Source organism: Halichoeres trimaculatus, unplaced genomic scaffold (assembly GCF_033239565.1).
Source record: "Halichoeres trimaculatus isolate MK-OKI-2021-1 unplaced genomic scaffold, fHalTri1.1 fHalTri1_scaffold_9, whole genome shotgun sequence".
Taxonomy (NCBI): Eukaryota; Metazoa; Chordata; class Actinopteri; order Labriformes; family Labridae; genus Halichoeres; species Halichoeres trimaculatus.
The window spans coordinates 24,948,935-24,974,341 of record NW_027437188.1 but is presented as its reverse complement, the minus strand read 5'-3'; the positions used below and the strand labels follow the sequence as shown (position 1 = coordinate 24,974,341).

Sequence of the window (25,407 nt, the reverse complement as noted above, 5' to 3'; positions counted from 1 at the left end):
TTTAATTCAATAGGTGACCGTCTTGAATTTAAGTAATCTAGCGTTGTAATTCAATTAATTCCCAAAAGTTTAGCTGAATAAATATAATTCTGTAAGAGCCGACTGATCCACAGCCATTTTTTATTCTAATTGTATCTATACGTTCTGTCACAAACAAGACACTTTCATAGTAACTGAAAATATTACAAAATTTTTAGATGCAAAAGACATTTACAGGCCAAAACCTTGAATAATTTATTTTTAAACTTGTCTCACAAAGCAATGCACTTACATCTTGAGACATTTAATTTTTATCTAACATACGTGTGCAATTCAACATTTGGTTGATGTTGACAATCTACTTGTTGCAAAGCTTACCTGAAACTGGACTCAATTTGTCCTTATGCTGTCCTTTCACGTAACAGAATGCCCTTTTTTAAAATGTGTTATCATTTTAATAATGTGATTAATACTGAAGATAAAGAATGTTTCCTCTTATTTCACAAGAGGGGATAAAATATATATCACCTTTTGTCAAAATGTCCACTTTCTAATCTTATAGTTGCTTATATTTATTCCATTCAGATCATCATTCTGCGTCTTTTGTATTAAGAACCAACCAAAATCCATGTCAATAATTTTATGTTAAACCTCAAGTGTTTAGAAGTTAGTCTCAGACAGAAAACAAGAGGCCCATGTTGTGTTATAGATAAAGAAAATAAATTCTACAATACTGTTTCTTGTAGAAGCAAATCATTTTAATATGCATGACACTTTGGCACATAGTAACATCAGCACCATAGAAGTTTTTTTTTTTTGTTTTTTTTTTGTTAAAAAGGGAAGATGAGAACACATTTTCAGTCGGTGGTTGTGGCAAATTATTCAAAGGAAACCACAAAAATAATTCATTTACATTTCTTCTGTAAACTTTAGAGGATCAAAACAGTTTTGAATTGGTAACATCAAACAGCTTAAATAAGGCATATCGAGGAATAAGAGGTGATTCCGTGAAGAGTGACGCTGTAACTGTAATGCTGTGAAGATTTGGGGATTGAAAAGACAAATGATAAACCACCATGTATATGCTCTAAACACACAAAGTCAGATGTTTTATAGTCAGCCAAACACCAAATCAAGAAAAAAAATCTATTGGATAGATGAAAGACATTTGTATGGAAAATTCAGGAATTAACAGATGTTATTTTAGCAAAAAAAAAAAAAAAAATCTATGTCTTTTTATAAGAGGCTGCAGAAATAAATATAAGTGTATTGAAACATCATGGTGTTAATTTGTTGGACACAAAAGTATTGCGATTCATTTTTCCTCTTCAATTTTAACTTTTAAGTCAATCATTGTAAAGCAAGGTGAATGAGTTCATTAACCGTACAGCGTACTGATACACCATTGGAATTTTTTCCAGTTTTTTTATCTTTATGTGAAACTGTGGAAGCAAGGACATCCAGAAATAACACCTTTTTTTGTTTTAGTTTCATTCCATTCCATTCCATTTAGAAATGTAAATTCTTGGAAAATTCTACTGTTACAATGGACAACTATTGATAACTTGACATTATCATCTTTGTAGAGTGATATGAAATAAATGAGCAGAATTCAAAGTTTTAATATGAATTGTCATTTAAAAAAATAATCTGTTAGAGAGAGGACTTTCACTTTGGAAAACGTACACGCAACGAGTACTAGAGAGCCACTAATTAAGGGACAATAGGAGTGCTTAAACTAAGGATCCACATATGAACCTTTAATATGCTGCTTAACATGCAACAAAAACCCTCCCACACCTTGTTGGTTTGAGCTCCATTGGAAATTATCTTGTAATCATTTTATGAAGCATACCAAGAGACCTGACATGCAACTCTGTCAGACCACGTTGGCATCAGAGTGAGAAGATTAACCTAAAACACCTTAAGACATTTCTCTTTGGATCATGTCTCCCAAAGAAAACAAAAACATAACAAAAATAATCAAAAAATATATTAAATATTAGTACTACATCTCGTCTAAACCATAATCCTCCTCAGGAAAGTCTCCCACAATCACACTCTGAGGCTTTACAAATCCACCATATTTGTCCTCACACTCAAAGTACCGCTTGCCATCAACACTGTGGAAACACAATTTATGACAAAGTAAGTTAAATGGGAACTCAAGACAAACACAATTGACACTGTGTGAAGCTAAATTTAAATAAAAGAATAATAAAAATATTGATCTTACATTCCATTGTGCTTCCCCAGGGGCTCATCATACTTCACACCCACCCAGTAGCCTTGTTTGAAATCTGTTGTACCTGCAAAAAACTTTGATTTTAACACCTGATTTTCCAACTTTTATTTATTTTGCTTCAGTCATGGTGTTTAATTACATACATAATATAATGAAACCACCTTTAATACAGATCTGTAAATTCAGTTCTGAGGATGATTATCTGTCAAAGAGGTCTGCTCTACTTAAGATAGAATCCTCAGGTCCCCAAACAGTGTCCAAAATAGAAAAACTCATGAAGTTATATGCACACTTACCAACATACATGACTGTGCCAAGCTTTGTGGGCTGTCCAGCAACTTGAACTTTGCAGCGGTTTCCAACAGAAATGGCATCTGCAGCCACCTTCTCTTCCTCCCTACGTGCGGCAGCTTCAGCTTTCTTTCTGGCCATTTCTTCCTCATTGTACTGACCAACGCGAAGATTCTTCATGAATGATCTTGCAGAATCTAAAAGAAAAAAAAGATAATTTAGAACAGAATATAAATGCAGCAAGATATCCTGCATTTAGGACACTACATGAGCGCTTTTATTTGCCAGTGGTTATCATGATATAAAAATCAAATGGTAAAATAAAATAAATGTAGCTACAGGCAATTTAAAGTGCTACACATGAAGTAAATTAATGCATCAACAAAAGCTAAAAATAAAGTTTATAAAAGTCAAAAACTGAACAGTACATTAGACCATACCTGTTCTCTTATTATAAGCGTCATCTGAAAGCTCAAACTTCTCCACTTTTGAAACATCAGTGAACGTGTCCATTTGACCTCCACTTCTATCAGTGACCTGTAGAGCAGCATGAGACACTGACACTGTTAAAAAGAATTTCATACTAGTGGATTTAGAAGTTTAAGCTATGGCCTAGAAAGGCTCAAACAGGACAAAAGCAGGGTGATAAACACAAAGAAATTCAAAATTTTCCTTTTTCTGCTTAATTGTTGTCTATTAACTTATGACCAAGCTGTTATTGATTTAGCCCTTAAAATCCCAACCCATCAAAAAAAAGACAGAAAATTCTTATTTTTTGAGGAACTAAGAATGTTATCAACCTTAAGAAAATTAAACAAATTTATCAAAATCCACAAAAATATATTACTATACAATTTTGTTTTTGATCTTTTTTTGTATAATACTTGACACACTGGGCACTTTTTTTGTAGCAAATATACATTCTTTTGATGCAGATAAGACTTATTTTTAAAAATTTTTTGAAAATTTTTATTTATTCTTACTACAACTTCTTAAATAAATTTTATATATATATATATATATATATATATATATATATATATATATATATATATATATATATATATATATATATATATATATATATAAAGTGTGTGTGTGGATGATGGATGATCCCATGTGAGCAGTCATTATGTAAAAGGCCAAAATACAACTCCAGCTGCCTGTAGTGGATTGATAATCCTTAGACGGGTAGAATATTTTTTAATAACAATAACTAATTTTTAAAGGAGACCATTTATCATGCTGATGAGATTGAAGTCTTTGAAATTAAAGACATGCAAAAGAAGAACCATTTTCACCATCAACCCAATTACAAAGCAGGGTGCTCTGATATAAAACAGGTTCCCATTATTTTCAGCCAACTTTTAACAGTCAAGGTTCTAAGCCCATACCTTGGGAAAGTGGCAATGTTTCACAGTTAGTTAGAAAAAAAAACTTACATGTATTCTGCACTCATCGTCGACAGGATAAGAACCAAGCAAAGCTTCATTGTCATCCAATTTCTGCATGAACTTGTCAGAGACACTGAACAACTCCAGGTCCATGCTGGAGGGAGATGCGCCCACAACCATCTCCAGCTTCCCCTGAAACAATTCAAATAACAAGAGGAGGTAGAGGGATGAACGACGCATGAATAGAGAGTTGTTATTGGCTGAATCTTTCGGGGTTAATAATGCATGGCATGGTATAACTCTCACCTTAAGTTCCGCAATAGTAATCCCTCTATTAAACCTGCGCTTCACCTCAAAGGAGGAGATAGTGCTGGTTAGGCGTACATCCACATACGGACAGGTAACTACCGTCACTCCACTGTCCATGATGCCAATGATGGGGATACAGGAGGTGATGAAACTAAAGACAATGAAAGATCAAGGTTATATGTTACAAGAAGTATAAAAACTGGTATGCACATTCAGTTAAAGGAAAATGTTTTATAAAATAATATTCAATCATTGTAGTGCGTTAACTTCAACAAATTATTTTCAATAGGTAGTTACTCTGCACACACATTGATTAAAGTTGTGTCGTCTTGAGAGCGTTCCCTTTTTCCATTATTTGGTGTATGACTCGCGCATTGTTATGACTTGTATACACAGAGGTATTGATAGAAATGTTGATACATTGACGCATATGTTGTTTTCTCTCATTTGAAAGACTTAAACTCTTCTGAAAACATAAGTTTCACTTTACATAATCATGTTTAGCTGCCTTGGTTAGAAAGCTACCCAGTCTGCGTCAGTGCTAGCTGATGGGTGGCTAACAGCAGCGGAGTCACGTTGGATGCAATGAGGTCCTTCCGCGACACATAAATAAAACATAGTCACTTACATCTGCCTTCGTCTATAGCGAAGCCAAAGATAATGGAACACCCGATGATATAATCCACTTTATGCTGCAGAAGTGTAAAGCAACAAGATATTTCAATGGTTTCCTTTCGTTGCTTAGCCACGCCAAAAATCACGTGACAAGCCGCCCCATTGACCTAGCTCATTACGTCATAATCTTACGCACAGCGTCCCTTCCGTATTTGAATGCGAGGGATTTTCAGGGACCACGCAAATAGTTCACCAAAATTTGATTAGAAAAAAAATAAAAGAAAAAAAATAAAAAATAAAAAAGAAGGGAAAGAAATAAGAACAACAGACCGACCTCTCCCTATGCCAAAATAATAAAAGAAAAGCACTTTAAAATTATAATTTATGAAATATAAATTTAACGAAAAATTATAAATTTATTCATTTAAGGGATTGTTTTGTGCACGATTGAAATTTGCTCTTTTTGCGAAAATGAAGTTGAGTCCAGGACATTTAAAAAAAACTTTTATTAATACACCTTAGAATCAAGATGGACAGTGTGGACCAAACACAGCATATTTGGCCAGCAGATGTCGCCATTTTTTGCTGTGTCACTTGGATACAAGTAACAATCCCTCTGAAATGTACCTGCCCTTTACACAAATCCAGCCCGACCATTACACAAAAGAAGATTAATGCTGTCTACCTTTTTTTAATGGTGAAACTTGAAATGATCACACGGGGTCGCTATTTTCCGAGATAGACCATATCTCGATGACATTCGGCAGAAGATTGAAGTGAAATCAATGCAGATGGATGAGCTGCATAGGCAGAAAGAGAGGCGAAAGGGGACATGATCGAGACAAACCTACAGTTCATGAAGAGTCAAATTCCTATGGTTGTTACAGGAGATGGAAAACTGCAAAACTGTCTGGCCCTGTTAACACTTTCTCTGTTGAATATGTTCATATGCAGTTTGTTGGTCATGGGCAGACAATGAGTAGTTGGTGCAAAATTCACTTTTTTTGATTAAAAAAAAAGTCTAAACTACACACATGCAAATTAACTACCATGCAAAGGTCAATTAATTGGAAATATTAGCATGTTAGCATTTTTGAAAATCTATTCAGGAAGAAAACTGGTCTTACATGCTGTTATTCATAGAATTTATGCAAAGATGTGTTATTTTATACAATGTCAACACTGTAGAGACTTTCAACTTTGAACTGACCGACTCAAACTTTAGGCCCAGCTCCTTTAGGTGAGGGGAGCATCTTTCAGACCTTAACATGAACAACAATCCAGAAGCTTTCGATCCAAAGTCAGTCTGGATCAGATCTTAGAAAGTAGCCATAATACCTTTTGGCAAAACACTGCTGTCGAAAAAAACAGCTTATAATTGATATGGGCTTAAGTAAGAATTGTCTATTAAAATTCTGAATTGATTTAAAATGATCAACTCTAGAGAACATTATCTGAATCAGTGGTTCCTAAAGTAGGTGAACATACGTACGATTATCAAAGATTGAATAAAGGTTTAAAAGGGACCCCTCAGAGACCAGTCCTTCCCAAGCCAAGACAAGGGCCACAATCCAAGCAAATGCACCGCTGTATGTCAGTCTGAAGCCAATGAATATTAACTTACTCATCTTGAATTGGTGCTTTCCCTCAAACCTGAACATTGTCAGTTACAGGGCAAAACAGACTTATCATAACACTATTTTTGCTATCATGTCCAGATTGGTTATTTTGTATTTTGTATGAAACGATCAGTAGATACAACATAACCAAATGTGTTAAGTTAAGAGTATTTTAGATTTGAAAACTTTACTGCATTTGTAAGGGTGTCTGTGCTGCGGTAATTTCGTTTACATCAAGCCGATGTTTAATATTACAGCTTACAATGCGTGGTGCAAGAATCTGTAAACAGGAAGGTGATAGTAGAGTTGGTTGTATATAGAGGCACTTTTAAACAAAGAGTCTGACTTATGGAAAGGGGCGTGGTCGCTGATATTTTCCTGGCACATTCACGGTTTGGTCGACTACAGAGAATGGGAGTGAGACAGAGGGAGGGAGGGAGAGAGAGGAGGAGGAACTACTGGAGGAAAAAAAGTTAAAGTAAAAAATGGCTTCCTTGTCTTTGGAGTCTGCAGAACAATCTGAAAACAGCCCAGAAGAGCCGACGGCATCGGATATTAAAGACGAGGAAAACACAATCCTCATTTCTGAGGAGTTGCTGAAAAGTTTCCAAAAGTCGGCTCTGAGTTTCTCCGGTGACCAAGTAGCATGTCTGTGCGAGGCCCTCCTGCAGGCGGGCAATGTGGATCGCTTGTGGAGGTTTCTATCCACCATACCTCCGTCGTCCGAGCTGCTACGTGGCAATGAGACCCTGCTGAAGGCCCAGGCTCTGGTGGCTTTCCACCGGGAGGAGTTCAAGGAGCTTTACGCGATCCTAGAGAGCCATGACTTCCACCCGTCAAACCATGGGTTCCTGCAGGACCTGTACCTGAAAGCCCGCTACAAGGAGGCGGAGAGGTCCAGGGGCCGTAGCCTGGGCGCAGTGGACAAGTACCGGCTGAGGAAAAAGTTCCCCCTGCCTAAAACGATCTGGGACGGAGAGGAGACTGTGTACTGCTTCAAAGAGAAGTCTCGAAACGCTTTGAAGGAGTGCTACAAGAGCAACAGGTACCCTAATCCAGACGAGAAGAAGAGCCTGGCGAAAGTCACCGGACTGTCCCTCACTCAGGTCAGCAACTGGTTCAAGAACCGCAGGCAGAGGGACAGGACCCCGTCTGGGACCCACAGCAAAAGGCAAGACCAGCAAAACCGTTTATTGCATTTCTTTCAGTTAACTAAAAGAAACAGTACAATAGATGCGGGGCCGTCCATAACTAAATTTGTTTATTCTAGGTCTTATATTCGTTTGTCAGTGTTTTGCTTTCACTCACACTAGTCCTCCAAACTAACAGACCAAACCCTCATGGTAAACAAAGCCCTACACGACAAGCCTGCTCACAACAGTACAGAAAGGGTATGAAGCTTCACATTAAACTTCAAAGTGCTCGTATGAACTTGTTAAACATCACATCTTTTGAGGACAGCAGTGCAGACTTTTGACAGCAGTAAAGTCACACAGGTCTGAGACAGGAGCATGTTGCTTTGTTATGAAATGTGAGATTCAAGCGCCCACCGTGGCTCAAATTTCCTGAAACCATGCACCTCTGCCTCAGGCCTGCGGGGAGACGGAGGTTGCAAATGCTTAAACCAGGAAAGGTGGGGGTAGTAAAAATCCTCCTAATATGCTTTCACACGGACTTAAGTCTCAGAGTTTCAAAGCTTTTCTTTCACTAAGCAAGCAGGGGATAGATAAGAGTGAATACAGCAGACTTATCTTATCAGTCCTGGGGGTTTGTGCTGGTCTGGTAGACAGCTCGAATTGTGACAAATTACAGTGAAGGTCCTGAAAGAGCTGTGAGAAATAAAACCAGGGATCACAGATAGCTTTACACTAATCCTGTGTAGGAAATAATCAAGTTTGGGTGTAGGATGGTAAACATAACCAGAATAGGATGGAGAGGATTAGTGATCATAATGTATGGGAGGGACTGATGTTGCCACTCCATCTTTAAATCAGTTGCTAATAAATAGCTGCCAGGCAGGGCATATAATAAGTGTGGCAACCTAAAATTTTCAAAATCCCCAGTGAATTGAAATTTCTATCTTTTGCTATTGTGCTGTACAACTTTTTGAATCAAATATTCAACAACTTAAATTTCTAATAAGACGTAATTGTTGACCTTGTTTACTTTTTAACTTCCTTGTAATCAAAACTAATGTGACAAGATATTCCTAACTCAAAAAAGTTTCTTTGATTACACACTGGGTTTTATTTGTTTATTTGTTTTGTTTTACAACCCTTGCATATGTCTTGGCTAAATTAAATTTTAGTGGATGGTTTTGTGAAATTTTCACTGGGGTGGTATTTTGGTTTCACTTCTCAAGGGAAGGAGATGAAGGCACAATCTCCATATTGCAGTCAAAGATATTTGAGTGTACTTCATAACATAGCAGAAATATTAAAGCTACTTTAGGATGATTTAACTTGAAAAAAATGATGCAGCAGTAGTTGGTAAGATATATTACATAATCAGAAATCAAAGGAATGACCCGAAAATGTTTAATACAAAAAAAATCTTTAACCTTATGTAATGAAAACTTTATATGGGAAATCAATGTTGAGTAATTGCAGCCTATAGCATTGCACTCTTTCCTCATGACCCTTCTTTCTGTTCTAGTGAGTCTGATGGAAACCACAGCTCAGATGATGAAGTGAGCCCTATGGACGACACTCCTGACAAATCTGAGGAGGCGCCTGGCTCCACTGCCTCCATCATCTCACTCTCTGCTGTCCCCTGCAGTACAGGAGGCCAGCTCATCCTCAACGGCTCCAGTGGCTTCCTTACATCCTCTCAGCCATTACTTCTGAACGGAAACTCCCTGATCTCCAGCAACGGAGCTGGTGTGATCATTAACGGTCTGAGTTTGGGCGACTGCCAGACAGTCACATTGAGTCCCGTTGCTACTAACTCTCCTCTGATACTGAATGGGGCTCAGGTAATAACCAAGCCTGGTGTCAGTGTGCAGCAGCAGCAGCAAACAGTGTCTGAGCACGGGGTTTCAGGCATTAGCACCAACCAGAGCAGCCTTCCAGCTGCTGTTTTTAGCACCAACGTCACACCAGCCTCAAACCCTCCCACCATCATCTCTCATACTCTTCAAGTTAAGACAGAAAGCAAAAATGCAATGGATTTTGTCTCCAAATCAGAGGACAGCAGCCAGATGGTATCGTCCTCTTCTTCATCTTTATCCCCCTCCTCACCAACTCTGTCATCCCCAGCCAGTCTTCCCTCACTGGTCTTAACACCAAACACCCAACACCAAGAGTCCCTCACCTCCTCTGTGTCATCTTCTTTACCTCTCTCTAGTCCACAACGGGACTATGTTGTCATAGCCTCTGCTGTCCCCCAGTTAAACCCTGCTAGTTCTGTTGTTGCCTCTTGCAGCTCCACCCCTCAGGTACCCTCTCTGCCCCAGGTTGTGCCTTCTGTCCACGGCAAACCAGTGTCCCAGCTGGTGCAGCACACTTCCGGAGCACAGGTGTCCCAGTCCCCCCAGTTGGTCCCAGTATCCCCTCTTGCCTCATCAGTGCCTTTCCAAAGCCAGACAATAAACACAGGCAGCAGAGTGGTGCAGCAACAGCAGGATGTGTCAACAACTCTGCCTGAAGGTGCTACAACCATCGTCTCCATCTCGCAGCTTCCACAAAGAACAGCACCTCAGCAAGCCGACCAAAATACAAACTCAACACTGAGCAAAGTCCAGGTCCCACAGGTTATTTCCATCTCTTCCCCAACACAAGTGGTCCCAGTCCCCCAGGCTAAAGGCACTACACCAGCACAGCTAGTCCCTCCATCCATGCCCCAGCTGGTCCCAGTGTCCCCCATCCAGACTTCATCCACCATCTCTTTCCCGCAAGTGGTTCCTGCCAGTCCGTCTCTCTCTGCTGGTGTGCCACTACAGATCCTGACCTCATCTCCTGCAGCTGCTGGGGTGTCACAGGGTCCTCTGAGGCTAAACCAGCAGAGGCCGATCCAAGGTGTGGTTCCACCGACCAGTATGGCCCCTGGTGTGCAGCTCCTGAACTCTGGGATCATTCAGCTGCCCTCAGCCCCTGCAGGTAAACTGAGTTCATTAGATATTCTATGAATGAAGCAAGCTCGAAGTTTTGATAACTTCTAACATATTCATGGCATTTCTCAAACATTAAAGCTACAGCTCAGATGCATTTGATTGATTTTATGAGAGCTTGACTGCAAGCTTGTTTTATACCAACTGTCTCAGAAAGAAATAAAGCTGCACATGGAAACAATGACTGCAGAAAATAAGCAAAGGAACCAACTGTATTCAGATGCCATTAATTTTTCAGCAGCCATAATTTCAACAATGTTAGGATGCTGTGTTAAGTGTTGATAAAAACAGAATTTTATGGTTTACAAGTTGTTCACATCATGTGTATAATTCAAAATAATGCAAAGAAAACATATAATATATGGATGTATGAAAAAAATACATGCTCATTTTCAACTAATTGTGAGCAACACGTCTTAAAAAAAGTTGAGACACGGTTTTAACTTTTGCCTTTTTTTAACAATACTCTGCAAACTTTAATAACAAAGAGAGCAGTAAGTGAAGTTTCAAAATGTCCAGTTTTTGCCTGGTATACAGTTTCAGCTGCTCAACAGTTCAGGGTTTCTGTTATGATGTCTTAGTTATTTGCAGTGGATGACAAGTCTGGACTGTAGGCGACCCAGTTTAGCACCTGGACTCTTCTACTACAGAGCCATACTGTTGTAAATGTATTTTGCCTTGTCTTGCTGAAATACATAAAGTCTTGCCTGAAAAAGTTTCCCACTCACCAGTCAAAAGGTGTTGCCTTCATGTAAGGATTGCGCTTGTCTGTAATTTCCTCCCATTATGCTAAAATTGATGAACTATTTCTTCTTTCAGTTTCACATAATTGTGAACTGCTTCCCATACTTAATCCTCAAAGGTTGGGTCGTTGAATGGTCTTTTTATACCCAGTTATCCTACTCCTACTGTTGCAGCTTTAAAAAATAGTAGGGAGATGTTCCTCCAGTCATTTTTTCAGCATCAGACAACTTGGTCTGTGTATTTATTGACCATATTCCAAATTTTATGAAGCATGTTGCTGGCAACAAACTTAAAATACTGTTTCTACAAAACAGTAAAATAGGACACAAAATATATTGAATGTTGTCTTTCTGCTGTTTTTAATTTAATATTATTTTAAAGACTTGCTAATAGGGCTGCAGCTATCGAATATTTTAGTATTTGAGTATCTACTGAAAATCCAACCAATTACCCGATTTTTACCCGATTAATCGGGTAAAAACCATTTTTGTTTAGTTAAAGAGCAGTTATTTTTCAATTGAAAATTTTTCTCTTTAAGAAATAGAATTTTCTGATACAGCATGTCAATAAGAGCACTTGCTTTTGTAGCTCCAAAATTTGTAAACACACTCTGACACATTTTTTGTGCCTTGTACATCTCATCAAATGTTGCATACCCAAATGGCACCCGTTTCGTAGAATGACCCATTAGTCTCCAAACTTCAGAAAAGAAGCTAGATTTGTTGCTAGTTGCTATTTTTTATAAGAGGTAGCTTGAGGGGTCTGAAAATTCTCTTAATATGGCCTCAGCTCTACTTGAAATACCACTCTTTGATCTTTTTTAAAATTAAACGATTATTCGAGGCGGAGAAAATTACTCGAGTATTTTTTGTAATCGAGTACCTCGAATCATTCGAGGAATTGTTTCAGCTCTACTTGCTAACCATCAAAACCAGATCTTTTTAACATTTTACTTCTTGGTTCCATTTGTATTGCATCACATAAACATAATGCTGATTGATTTCAATGTTCACTGAGATTTTTCTCACTGTAAGATTGGTAAACAACAATTGACAAGTTTGTATCAACAAGAAATTGATAAGCTATTTCTGCCTGCGTTAAAAAAATGACAGATGTTACAAAGACCCCTCTAAAGATGATTAATCTCATAGTGCAAGTCTTTTTAACTGTTTTGACAGTCTTGTTTGTGATAATTTTACATTATTTATTAACTCTTTAGGTAACCTTCTCCTCGGTGGAAGCCCCTACCTAAGTGTCCAGCAAGGAAAGCTGATTTTGACTATCCCAGCCGGCATCCAGCTCACCAGTTTACTAAAACCAGTCTCTGAGGCTCCACCCATCCCTGCTAATGGACTGAGTCCCATCCTTACCCCCTCAGCCCCTCCGGTGACCTCCCAATCTTTAACCATCTCTGCCCCAGCCCCCAGCGTCCTCACATCCTCTCCCTTAAACTTCATCAGCTCATCTCCACCGTACTGTGCTCCAGAGACAGGGACGCCTGCCACCTCTTCCCCTCACACACTGGACCACTCAGTCACTCCCACAACTCCAAACACTCTCACTCCAGAAAGTATGCTCACCCTCAGCCCCATGTATAGTGGAGTGATACCCAACAGCCAGCTCTCTCAGTCATCCTGGAGCCCCGTGCCCCTCTCCACCTCAGCTGGACTGACTCTGTTTGACATCCGGAACAAAGGGGACCTACCTGTAGACCCAGCTCTGTTAGGCCTACCAGGAGGAGAGTCGCTGCTGTTGGGAAGTCCTTCATCTGACCAGGATGTGGAAGCCAACTCAGCGCTTGGGAATCCTGGGGGGATAGATGGGGACTCCAAGATTCTGACTCAGCTCCAGTCTGTCCCTGTAGATGATGAGCTGGGCCTGTAGTCTGTTTCTCTTGATTATTGGAAACCTTGTGTCTCTAAAAACAAAAAGGATGGATTTTTCAGTAGGTTACTGCAGATGAGGTTCGCTCTTTTAGTGATCCAAGGATTGTATTCAACTTTTTGACCCTCTAAGAACTGCCAAGATTTTTGTTGTATGTTTGAGCTCTGGTTGATTCTCCCTCAGCTGGGCCTAAGTGGTCTTAGCTGGCACTTTTCAGACAGATCCTCTAAAGCTGAACTTCACATCAATCAACAGGCGTACATAAGGTGCCTCCAATTCTTCTTCTTTTTTTTTAACTCAAATCCTCTTGTGCCTTACTTATTGGAGACAAACCCAAACAGAAAACCTACCACCCATGATTCTGCTAGGATCCTGATGTTAAAAAAGACTGTCTTTGCAGCATATCTTTGGTTATTCCTTTAGCTTTCGTTGCAGTTTTCAGTTCTGCAGACAAAGACGTGCTGTTTTTTGTAAAATTCATGTGGTTCATCATGGGACCACCACAAGAAGTATACACCAAACTATCTGATCAAGCTGTACATCCAGACGGATTTGAGCAGTGATCTTTCTCTTCTTCACTGCCTGAATAGACTCAGTAACACATCAGGAAAAATGTTTAGATGGATCCTTCCCAAACAGAACTGAGGTATGTGAAACCGTAATCACAAACACAGCTTCAAAGCTATACAGCCGAGTTTTATTGCCTCAAGTTACTGAAGTCTGGGATGAAGCATGCAGCCCAGCATTTTAGCAGAGGACTGTTTTGAATTAAATTCTCCTGCAAGTACCAATATAAGAAAGGAAATAAAGGGTCTATACTCTATGCAATACATGTTTTTAATTGTACACTATGTTTGTGAAATGTCTGTACTCTTGGGAGATGAGAAAAGGTTCTTAATACTGTAGCATGACTGCATTACACTAAATGTTTGCTGTGATCCCACATAGTAGTAATTGTTGTCAATATATCCAAAATCTGTTTGTTTTTATTAAGTGCCTTATCTTTAAAGCTCATACTTTGGTTGTTTTTGATACAAGTGTGATTGATTTTTTTTTTTTTTACTTAAACACCCAACCAAATTTTAAGATTCACTGTATGGAGTCTTTTGAATGTCCACATTTCTGTGTTTGTCTGATCTCCAGTGAAACGTAATGTGACTGTTTTGTTTGCATGATCATAGTTCTGTTTTTTGTTTTGTTTTAGTTTATTTTGTATTTGTATATTTTGCACCTTTTGTCCACACAATGTTTACGCTGCCCTGCTGTGTTTTTGTGTCAGTGGTGGGACTCACATTTAACAGATAAATAATCTCTATCAAAAGAAACTGAACAACACTCCATTGTGTGAGCCTTCCATTGTCACAACACAGGTAGAGGTTAAACTTTTGGCCATTTATGGTACATAGAATAGACACATCAGTGCCACACCTGGTTACAATAATGACCTTTGTTTTTTATAAGTGTGTTTGTAGTTTTTGTACATGTAATCTATTTAAAGCATGCATTATCGATCTAGTTTTTACTGAGAGAAGAATTGTCTTTTTGGAAAAACATAAATAGGAAATGATTTTTTTTGTCACCAGGTCAGTTTGTTTAATGAATTTAGGTTTTAGGGTTTTAAGGTGTTGAAACATTTTAAATGGCAAGATAAACAAAGTAGGTCACCCATAGTTTATTTGTTTTCTGTGGCATTTTGGGAAGATTTTTAACGGCTTTGACAAATCAAGGTTAGACTAAATTTGCCGATATTTAAGTCAGTAAGGGATAAAGGGATTTGTGTTCACTATATAAAATATGGTAGTCTTTGTCCATATAAGCCATTTCATACCAAAGTTTGTAGACATTAAAGCCCTTTGGGGCTTGCGCACACTTATACCTGTATGTTTGTACCCTTAGTTTTACTCCCTCCTTACCTTTCATATAACGTGAATGACTACAAACCTAACCAAAGACGGTGCATTTTTACAGACTTTGATAGTTTTGAAAGGGATCATTTATGTTTGACATTCAAAGTTTTTGTTTTCTCATTTTTGTATTCAAATGCATTCTATTTTTTATAATATTGTAATAAACTACATTTACAGAAAGGTCTGTCATTTATCATCAGTCAGCTATGACGACTTTGCTTCTCATTTGGCAAGAAAATTTTATTCAAATGCATTCTGTTTTTTTTGTGTACAATAGCTGAGGTCTGAAATGTGTGTGAGCATGTGCATGCTTGTGTTTGTGTATGAGGAAAAGGGATGAGTGGGGTGTTGTTCTAACCCTGATGGTCTCAGGTTACCTGCGATTCGATTCTGTCAGGGCATGAGATGGAATGATTGACACATTTACCTGCACTCGTTCATCCTCTGATAAGCCACAGAGGTTTTAACTCTGAGGTTCAAGTTCTAAAGGGGAGCGGTTAGGAGACGTTTTCCCACAGATCCTGTTTCAGAGTTCAACTCAGGACTCCACAGCAACGATCTTCACCACAAAGCAGGTGCTGTGTGTGTGTGTGTGTGTGTGTGTTTCTGATGCTTCTACTAGGCAGTTGCGTGGCGTGTGGATCCCCTTTCTGGCTTTCTCTGCGCTCTTCCTTCTCCTTCTTCTTCCTCTGCCTTCCCCTCCTTCTCCGACTCTCACCCCTGGGAGCTTGAGAGTGTGCTGAAGGCTAAAGCTGCACTGGCCTTTCACCAAGGCCACATCACTGACCTCTGCACCCTGCTGGAGGGCTTTCCCTTCTCCACATGCAGTCGCCATCTCCTGCAGCAGCTCTGGCCTCAAGCCCACTTCATCCCGGCAAAGGGGCCGACCCCTGGGAGCTGTAGGGAAGTATCGTCTGAGGAGAAAGTTTCCCCTAGCACACACCATCTGGGATGGGGAAGAGACCAGCTCTTCCATAAGCACATCCTTAATGCCTTGTTATTTAAAAGTGGAAAAGTTGAACATTTGTTGCTGAGGATCTAACTCTACTTCAGATTTTAACAACACCACATTTTGGGGGTATTTTTGTAGATTCTTTTCTTTTCCTTTGCTCTTCCGTATCCAAAATATCCATCATTAGGAAAATGATGTATCTATAGAATGAAAATCATATTTACTTGATGTCACTGTCTTAGTTCAGTTTTGACCTTATGTCAACTTGTTGCTATGGAGGGGAGGGTTTGAGGGGTGGGGCAAGGAATGTGTGATTTAACTATTATTTGCATATGATGCTGGACCCCACCCAGATCAGAGGAACAAAAAGGCGATTAAAAAAACAGAAAAGAATATGCAAATTAAACAGAAAATGCAATAACAAAAGGGAAAACACAACTGAAAAAGTTATTGTAGCATAACACATGAACAAACACATGAACAAAAATTCTCTTTTTTTCTCTCTCTCTCTCTCTACCGCAAATACAATAGCAAACAGCTTCTTTTGAAACTTCAAGAGTTTATTTTAAATTAATCAAGTATTCAATAAATCTCCATAAGTAGCCTGTTGCTCTGCCAAGGGTTTTGAGAAATGAAGTAGAATAGAATTAGAATCAATAGGAACGTTTTTTTATATACTTTAGTACGATTTTTTTTAATTTTGTAAGCAAAAAATGAGAAATAATATCAAAGCAGAAAATTGCGCATTTGAAATTTAATGAAAATTTTCAAGCACATATCTTTAGAAATGTAAACGAAACTGTGAAGTAGGCCAATTTGATTGATTAAAAAACAGAGCAGCGCCCTCATGTGGTTGAATTCATATTGTGATAAAATTTGAAATGTTTTATTGGATCTCATCTCTTTCATCTTTTCATCCATTTCTCAAACATCTTGCCCTTGAAGTAACTCTTAGGAAGTTGACCCTTCAACTGATAATGTCTGTTCAGCCCACATTCTCACTCCTTGCTGCCCCTCACCCCCACCTCTGTCACCAACCACTTCCTCCACATCACATAAATTAAGACTTCAAACAAATCTACATTTTCAATTTTCTGTTCCGATTAAAAGACTCTTTGCAAAGTAAACTTTATTACCAAAACATGAATGAGTCGACATTTGTTTCCACCTTCTCAAAGAAAGGTTCCATGGAACAATGCTGGGAAGTGTGAGCACATGTACGTTATTTTGTTTTTTACTTCCTGAAATTGTATCAGTATTAATGACACAAAGAATTAAACATTTTCGTCTTTCTTGGACATCCTCACATTTTGAGCATTTGTCAGTTTTTCACATAAAGATTACCAATGCACTGACACATAACGTGCCGGCCAGTCAACACAGCTTGCATTCAGAAACAGCAGGTCAAAAGGCTGAAGGGAAAGTCAGTGGGATTGTTCACAGATGTGTTGTAACGTCTTTCACCGTTGGGACAGTGCTGCTCCAGGTCTTTCTTAACGAAATGTTGGTGCATCTTAATCATATTTAAGGGGGACATAAATATTAGAATTATTTCACATGAAAGGTGTAAGAATAAAACAAATTCACAGATTTAACTTCATGGAGTGTTCCTCCATGAACTATTACCACTGTAATTAAATCACAAGCCTGCTAATTTGGACAGGGGTTGTCAGACGATCCTGACATGTCACCACAGGCAGGTCGAGCAGGGCTTTAGTCTTTGGTAACGTGTAGTTTTTTTGACCAAGAAGTGAAGTTTTCTTCATGTCACTGGGTTCTTGCTGTCTGTAGTTTTATCCCAATCGTGCTGTTGTTTTTTAAATAATGTGTCATCACTGTGACTAACAGTACTAGTACTCCAGTATGGGGTATAAAGTGAGCAGAGGTCTTCATGTAACAGCTTCATGTGTCACCACAAATAAATCTCTGTGTTTGGTGTTCAGAAGCCAAGGTACTCTGCCAGAAACACTGCCAGGATCTTTGTCAGGTTCACTACTGTGGGTCTGTGCATGTTCTCCTCTGAGTCATCCAGCGTGTGCCAGAACTGCGGGAAAGGAGTGGCGATGACATGGAGCACAGGGACACCTGTATTATTTTAAGACAGAGGGGAGAGAGCTGTTCTTGGAAACTGACCACTTTTGTAATGTTTGCAACAAAAAAATCACAACAAGAAGTGGAAAAACTAGTCTGTGTCACCCACCTTTATGAAGGAAGGGGATGTGGTCGTCTTGTACAGGTCCAAGGTACACATCCTTCCTGAAATAAGTCTGCTCCGAGGGGTGAGACGTAAGAAGCCCCTGCCGGTGGAGTCTCTTCTCTGAAAGTGGGGAGTGATTTAAAGAATAAGGGCAAACTACAACTAAGGACACAAATTATTTATGAAGCAAATAGTTTTGATTACCTGCAGCAATCAACCGGTCAAACCAGCGTGCCGTGTTATCAAAGTGATTTGCAATCAGTGGATCAGGACCGCCGAGTAGGTCAAGCAGCACAAAGAGATCCTAAAGAGGAAAGAAAAAGAGGTCTAAGGATGGAAATGGCAGCGGTCACATGTTGTCACATGACTACATAAGACGAAAAGAATGAATGAATGATAATGTGTGCTTTGTTGCACTACACTGAGCTTCAAGTTAACAGAACATTTAACAAAGAACGAAAAGGTTCCTTTGCCCAATATTTCCTGATTCATAGGTCATAGGAAAGGAAAAGCAACAGTTGTTTTTATAAGACAGTTTCAAGTGAGACTTCAGAATAACATTTCTGCAAAATATAAGCAAAGAACAGTAGTTAATACATTTTTTCCTCAACATAAATAATTAAAAGAGGCTGAGCTTGGCTTTGAGACTACTTTTGTACCTAGTGGTGTAAATATAAATATATACAGTTCTTAACATTTATTATTAGCCCACCATCCAGTGTAAGGTGTTTGCCAACACTGTCCTAAATATACAGTATATCGCTGACTACCAAAACACTTTTATTGTTCTGTAATGGTTAATCTACAAGGATGTGCAAGCTCTTTAATCAAAATTATGACTTTAATACTAATATAGAATAATTGTTTTATAATTATGAGTTTTCAAGTATACTGCCTTACAAAATAAAAAGCAGACAAATAGTAAAGACCATGATTATTTTTTGATTTACAAATTACAGTCATGTACTCATGTCCCTGAACAAAAAAAAAGTGTTTTAATGGTTTTACATTTATTTTAAATAAATTCCGACTTCTTTAAGAATTCTCGTTTTCTGGCTCAAATTTTGGTACATAAACATAAAATCAGTTGGAAACTCCTCTCTCCTGTTCAAAAATGGTGATGAAATCTTTTTTTCGTTTTTATGATGGGTGGTCTAATACATTTGTTAAGCACTGTACACACACAACGTGTGTGTGTGTGTGTGTGTGTGTGTGTGTGTGTGTGTGTGTGTGTGTTCTTTTTGTGTGTATATGTATATATACAAAAAAATCATATAAATAATTTCAAATCTACTTAATCATTTTCATTATAAAAAAGCTCTAATAAGGATGTTTTGACTTTTGATGTGAGCCTCAAGTGCACATTTAAGGTACTGTGTTTTCTGGCTTCATTATTGCAACACTATAGCTTGTAGCTTTGTTACATTGTTTTTTTTTAACACAAAACTACAAGTGGTTTAACAGAAAAGACATTAGAACAGACATTTTAAGCAGTAAACAGAAAGACTCAGGGAAAGCATGTCAATATGTTTGGAAATCTGCAAATTTATCACAGACATCCAGAACTGTTACTTGTATCTAGAGCCCGGCCGATTAATCGGGCCGATTATGCCTGTCACCGATTAATCGACATCAGCCAAAAAGTAGCAGATTATAAAAATTTTTGCTCCACAGAGATTCTGTTGCTCCTGCTCCTGTGTGTCTGTGTGTTGGGCTGCACACTGCCCGAGTGCCCGCCCCTTCCGTCCAACATTATCTTATGTAAGACTGTAGAATGACATTTTAACGTCGTGTTAGTTGCTTTTTTGTGAGATAAACAGAGATAAATGCTACTGTTAATTCACATGTCCACCATTATCTAATGTAAGACTATAATACGGCGTTTTAACGTCTTTTAAGTTGCTCATTGTGTGTTTACATTTTTGATTTTTTTTCTACTTACTGTGTTTAAAGTTTGACTTCTTTATTTATTATTGTGTTTACAGCTTGTTCTTATTTATCATTGGTTTAAACTACAGTTCTTAAGTTGACAGTTTTATAATTTAAGTTCCTTGTTTTAATTTAATAGTGTTCTGTCTCTGTCTTGAATCATATGGGTATTATAATGATTTGTGATTATATACAGTATATATCCTGTGTATATCAATAAATTTATTATATATATCTGCCGATATATTGGATATCGGCTTTTTTTTGCACCCAGTATCGGTATCGGCATCGGCCCCAAAAATCCCATATCGGTCGGGCTCTACTTGCATCTATGTTTAAAACATGTACAACACATTATGCCCCCTCTTTAAGCAATTTTAAGACCCTTTTAGTAGTAGTAGTAGTCGTTTTATATTATAATAAGTGACAGGTAGCACATTGTGTGACCTATTTAGGCTGTTTTTTTATTCTGATGCATAGTATTCTTGTTCATTTTCAAAGCATGCATCTTGGAGTAATCCATGTCTGCAGCTCTTCTGACAACACTGTGCTTGCTTGCTTCTCAGACCTGGTTGCTTGTTTCTTCCACATGATTTAGCAACACTGCCCCAAATTCAGTTTAGCCTCCATTTCCTGCAGTCAAGATGCACCCAAATTCTCCAGAAATGTCTTGTCCCTAAGAAAAGTTCCCGTAGCAAAACAAATCGAGTGACTAGATTGAAGATCCCAGATATCTGACTATGCAATCCATAAAGGACAGCCTGCTATAAAGGGTAAACTTTGCTGACTTCATGTAATTGGTTAAATTCAGCCTCCTCATACATAATTTAGTGTGTGACTGGATCTGGATGTGAGCATGTGACAACACAAACAGGCGGTGTGTGTTTGCAGCACAGAGCTACCACTCTCCTCACCACAGCTTGCAGCATGGTGGCGTGTGTATTTCCAGCAGGATGTGGCGTGTTGGCCATGCGCTCTGCCAGATGACGGGAGCCGTACAGGGAGTCTGTGGCAGTCCATTCTTCAAACGATTCCTCTCCATCGAAAAATACCAGCTGAAGAGTCACTGGAAGTTTCTATGAGAAAAAGGGAAGAGAGGGCGATGGAATCTAATTAAAAGGAAGCAACACAGCAAAGGAAACCAGTTTTTCTTTCTGCAGTGTGTGTTCAGACAGTAACTACATAAATCACATCCTCAGGAGAGATACTGCAGATGACTGCTGCAAGGAAAGGAACAAGATGGTGTCAGCACTTTCTAGCCTATACTGCAGGCACAGAGTCAGAGTAGGGAAAAAATACTAGTCAGCATCTCAGGCTTTTCTGTTTTTGACAAGAAAGTTTCAAACAGAGAGGGAAACTAATCTGCTCCTTAAGTCTATCACCTCATTACACACCTGCTGTTTGAATGATCTCAGCTGGGCATCCAGAGAAGTGACCAGTTCCAGGATCATAGCACAGGGCACTGCAGAGTCACAGGCCCCCAGAAACACTCTCTCAGGGGCTCGGGGGTCTGGGGGTAGAGACTTTGAGTCATAGTGGCAGGCGAGGAGCAACCTCCGAGGGGCTGAGGGGTCCAGGGTAGCGACAATATTTGTGAATGCAACCTGACCACGGGGGGTTTGAGACTGGAATGAGTCAAAGTCTACAGCCCAGCCGGCAGACAGCGAGGACAGAGTGGAGGTGATGTGCTGAAGGAGAGCAAAGACATAACGTTTAAAATAAGAAGGAGCTTTTTATTTAGAGGAGGAAACTATGGATATGTTCACACACCTGCTGCACAGCCAGGCTGCCTTGGGTCCCTGGGAGCCTCTCAATTAAGATTGGTCTTAAGTGATTCTCCCATAGGCGAGTACCGTCCACCTGGGAGGCCAGACGGCGGATTTGGGCAGGAGAGCACTTACTGGGTTTGTGAGATAGCTGGATAGGATGAAATGGAAATGATTAAATGTCAAATGTGATTTTTTTTAAAATGTCCAAAAACAACAAGCTGTACACGTGTCTTCCCATGTTGGAGGGAAGACTACTTGGTGTTGTGACTTTTTGTTTTCCCAAGAAAGGTGAATTTCTGAGTTCTTATCTAAAAGGAAAGTTTGAAACTTGTGGAAAAGCAGATGAAATACTTTATACTTTCATCATTAACCTACCTGATTTTTTTTTCATCTCTGTGGGTACCATCTTGTAAAAAATAGAGCAAAATCTTTATTGAAGTCTCTTGAAGTCCAGAATAACGGAAGAATAATAAAAGCTCGTTCTGTTGAGCTATTTTGGGGAGATAGGAAATGTTTATGTCATTTTTTCCAAGGTAATGCATAGGAGAAAATAAATCTTTCTAGGTTTTCTCAAGTCAAAGATTTATAGAAGACTTCTAAAATAGTTAAAATGAAATTTCATACACGTACAGATTTAACACAACCTCTTGGTGGTGCTGAGTGGGGTTATTGGCCTATAACAAAACAAATGTATTGCATTATTATAACCTTAACTAAGCAAAAGCGGTTAGTTTTCATAGTTGGCATTTTAGGCCTGAAAAATAGCAGCTATCCTTCCATGCATGAATTTACCAATAATCCCTTCAGCAGACACGTGACCTGCATGTTTGGCCTCTTTAATGTTCCCATAAAATCAAAAGGTGATAACAACACTGTGATGGAGAACATGTTCCAGAAAACAACGGGATCTGGACTGACGATACAGTGAGACAATACCTGACACGTCTCTGAGCAGGCTGTTCTGCACCATCTGTTACTCGTTATATTTCAGTTAACACTTTAGGGTCCAAACTTGTTCCTACAAACCCTGTCAAAGTTTCACAGACTGTGGTTCTACATTATTATTCTTACCCTGTCTCTGCTCAGATCTGCTGCTGCAATGCGGTTCACCTGTCCACTGATGCTGGTTTCGTTGGACAGGTAGATTCCCAGCACTACCGCCAGCACCAGGACCCCGAGGAGACAGAGCAGCAGTACCCGGGCTCGAGGCAGCCGCACACGGTCACAGCCGGGGAGAGTGCCACTGCCGTTGCCCTGCTGCAGAGGCTTGTACCGCCGACTGGACCGAGACATGTCTTTGGAAATACAGCGTTCTTTATCGTTCAGTCCCTACGGCTACGTGTACAAGCCGTCTTGTGGGGCATGGGATATCCACACAGGAAGTCGAGTAGTACGCTGGCTCTGATTTGAAGCAGACTCAACACCAGTCTGTTGTAGTCCTCTTTCACCATCAAACTCCATCCCCCGCAAGGGGTAGTCCGTCATTTGTAGTCCCAATCCTTGATGGCAGTCTTGGAGCCCTGGTATTTGAAGGCATGGTTGACTGAAGGGCAGCTTTGATCAAGTTAATCCGCAAAACATTATAATGAAGACTGAAGCAGATCAGTGCAGCGGCTACTGTTTCACAAACATCACTCTATTCTTTACGCTACCGTATTTCTATCTACTAACATCGAATACCTACAAAGTGGAGAAAAATACACATGAGCAAACTTGTCATAACTCTTTAAGAACATAATACTGTGAAAAAATATATACATGTTTCTGTCTTTGCTCCATCCTCGCAGGTTCCATTTCTTCTTCTTGATGTATTATGACGGTTGGTGACAAAAGGTTACGGTGTAATACCGCCACCCTCTGGAGGTAAAAGTCAAAAGCAGAGTTACTGGCGCGCATTACTACTGATTATGATAAACAAAAAAACAACAACAACAACAATAGTAAGAAAAAAAAGTGGCATGATAATATGAAATACTACATTTGGCGACCTCTCTGCATAAAAAGTGGGCTGTAAAGATGGATTCATGTTTTGTTTTGTACGTTTATAACTTAGAAGGAAAAACAAGGGTTGGGAATCCATTCCTTAGTGAGTGGTTGCCACCTCCTGGATGAAAGTTGTAACGACAATAAATAAGATGACTCCTTTATATTAACATTTGGATCCTATAAGTTTTTTAATTAAAAAATGAAACAGTATCACGTTGCTTACATCTGTGCTTCAACTAAACCTGTATTCGTTATTAATGCCTGTTTGTATGCCTACTTTACTTAAATGCAGAGAAAAAAAACATTTTTTTTTTTAATTTTTTTTTTTTTTTACTTTTTTTGTAGTTGTTGAGAATACTGACAAAATTACTGCTTTGACACACCTAAAGGTGTTCAGAATTTAAAAATGCACACATTTTACAAATTACTAAAAGCATTCAGTATTTTTTGAAAAAAGATTATGAGGGAAAATTTGATTCTTACCTTAAATCTACTGTTTCAGGCCTTTACAATCTATCGGGAGTAGTTATAGTCATTGGTAACCCACTGATTTGTCGTCGTCATAAACAATGTGTCTTTAAACATTTTCTTTCTCTCATGGGGAGGAATTACGGGAGCCGTAGGCGTTACTTAAGGAAATTGGGTTGGTAACTGTGCAATGTATGTTCTATGTAAGACAAGGGGCGTAGCTACAATTAGGCAAACACAGGCAGTTGCCTGGGGCCCCAAGATTCCCAGGGGCCCCCAAAGCATCCCTTAAAAACTGATTTATGAAGTTCTCTTCAATTGAAAGCATTTCTTTTTTCTAAATCTTACTCCACATGCTTCAAAATACATCAAAAGGCTTAATCTTTAATGATCGTTTTGGGTACTCCCCCTCCCTTCTTATTCAATGGGTTATTCCATGTTACAACACATCTGAAAATTTGATTTTCTTATTTTCAACCATGTCGGAAATAAAAACAATGTTGCTCTGAGATAAGACTATAAGACTTTTAGGATTTTAAGGACTTTATCTAGCCCAGGAAATAGGAAAATTTTCTCAAAATCAGGCTCTTTGAGTTGGTGATAAACATTATTGTACGAAATCTCTTTTTTGGATACATAACTCACTGGACAGGGGGTCAAATAAAAATACATTAACTTTAAAATAACAGTACCAAAAAGTATGGTAACTGTAAATATCACCTCTTTCAGTAGATTTTTTTTCCAGTTTTATGTTGTGCTTGATATTTACATATTTTTTTCTTTACAAATTCATTATTTTCTCTAATATTGACCTATTGTAATGTTTTTCACGTCATACTTTCTTGTTTGTTACTGTTTCTCTGTAAATTCCCCACTGTGGGACAAATAAGCTGTCAATTGACCATGAAAGATTTCAAATCCAGGACAAAGAGGACTGAATTATGTATTCAATTTTTTAAAAATCAAACTAAAGTACAGAACTTGAGGAAATGCATTTAGTTGTGTTAAGTT

General features: G+C 38.8%; 3 protein-coding genes across 3 annotated transcripts; 1 reads left to right on the top strand and 2 right to left on the bottom strand.

The window, feature by feature from the left end:
• Positions 1-724: 724 nt before the first annotated feature.
• tbcb (tubulin folding cofactor B) lies at positions 725-5,000 on the bottom strand. The gene is made up of 7 exons (XM_074679633.1): positions 4,847-5,000; positions 4,216-4,369; positions 3,958-4,101; positions 2,956-3,052; positions 2,521-2,712; positions 2,216-2,288; positions 725-2,102 (listed from the first exon to the last, which is right to left on the bottom strand). Exons 2-7 carry the CDS (start codon positions 4,333-4,335, stop codon positions 1,988-1,990), a joined length of 741 nt encoding a protein of 246 aa, XP_074535734.1. The 5' UTR covers positions 4,336-4,369; positions 4,847-5,000; the 3' UTR covers positions 725-1,987.
• Positions 5,001-6,875: 1,875 nt separating this feature from the next.
• Positions 6,876-15,173, top strand: six5 (SIX homeobox 5). Its single transcript, XM_074680261.1, has 3 exons — positions 6,876-7,623; positions 9,108-10,549; positions 12,524-15,173. The coding sequence occupies exons 1-3, from the start codon at positions 6,938-6,940 to the stop codon at positions 13,186-13,188; spliced, it is 2,793 nt and encodes a 930-aa protein (XP_074536362.1). The 5' UTR covers positions 6,876-6,937; the 3' UTR covers positions 13,189-15,173.
• Positions 15,174-16,685: 1,512 nt separating this feature from the next.
• Positions 16,686-23,760, bottom strand: qpctla (glutaminyl-peptide cyclotransferase-like a). The gene is made up of 7 exons (XM_074678718.1): positions 23,014-23,760; positions 21,944-22,090; positions 21,568-21,861; positions 21,088-21,249; positions 18,449-18,548; positions 18,248-18,364; positions 16,686-18,132 (listed from the first exon to the last, which is right to left on the bottom strand). Exons 1-7 carry the CDS (start codon positions 23,233-23,235, stop codon positions 17,987-17,989), a joined length of 1,188 nt encoding a protein of 395 aa, XP_074534819.1. The 5' UTR covers positions 23,236-23,760; the 3' UTR covers positions 16,686-17,986.
• Between the last annotated feature and the right edge of the window lie 1,647 nt (positions 23,761-25,407).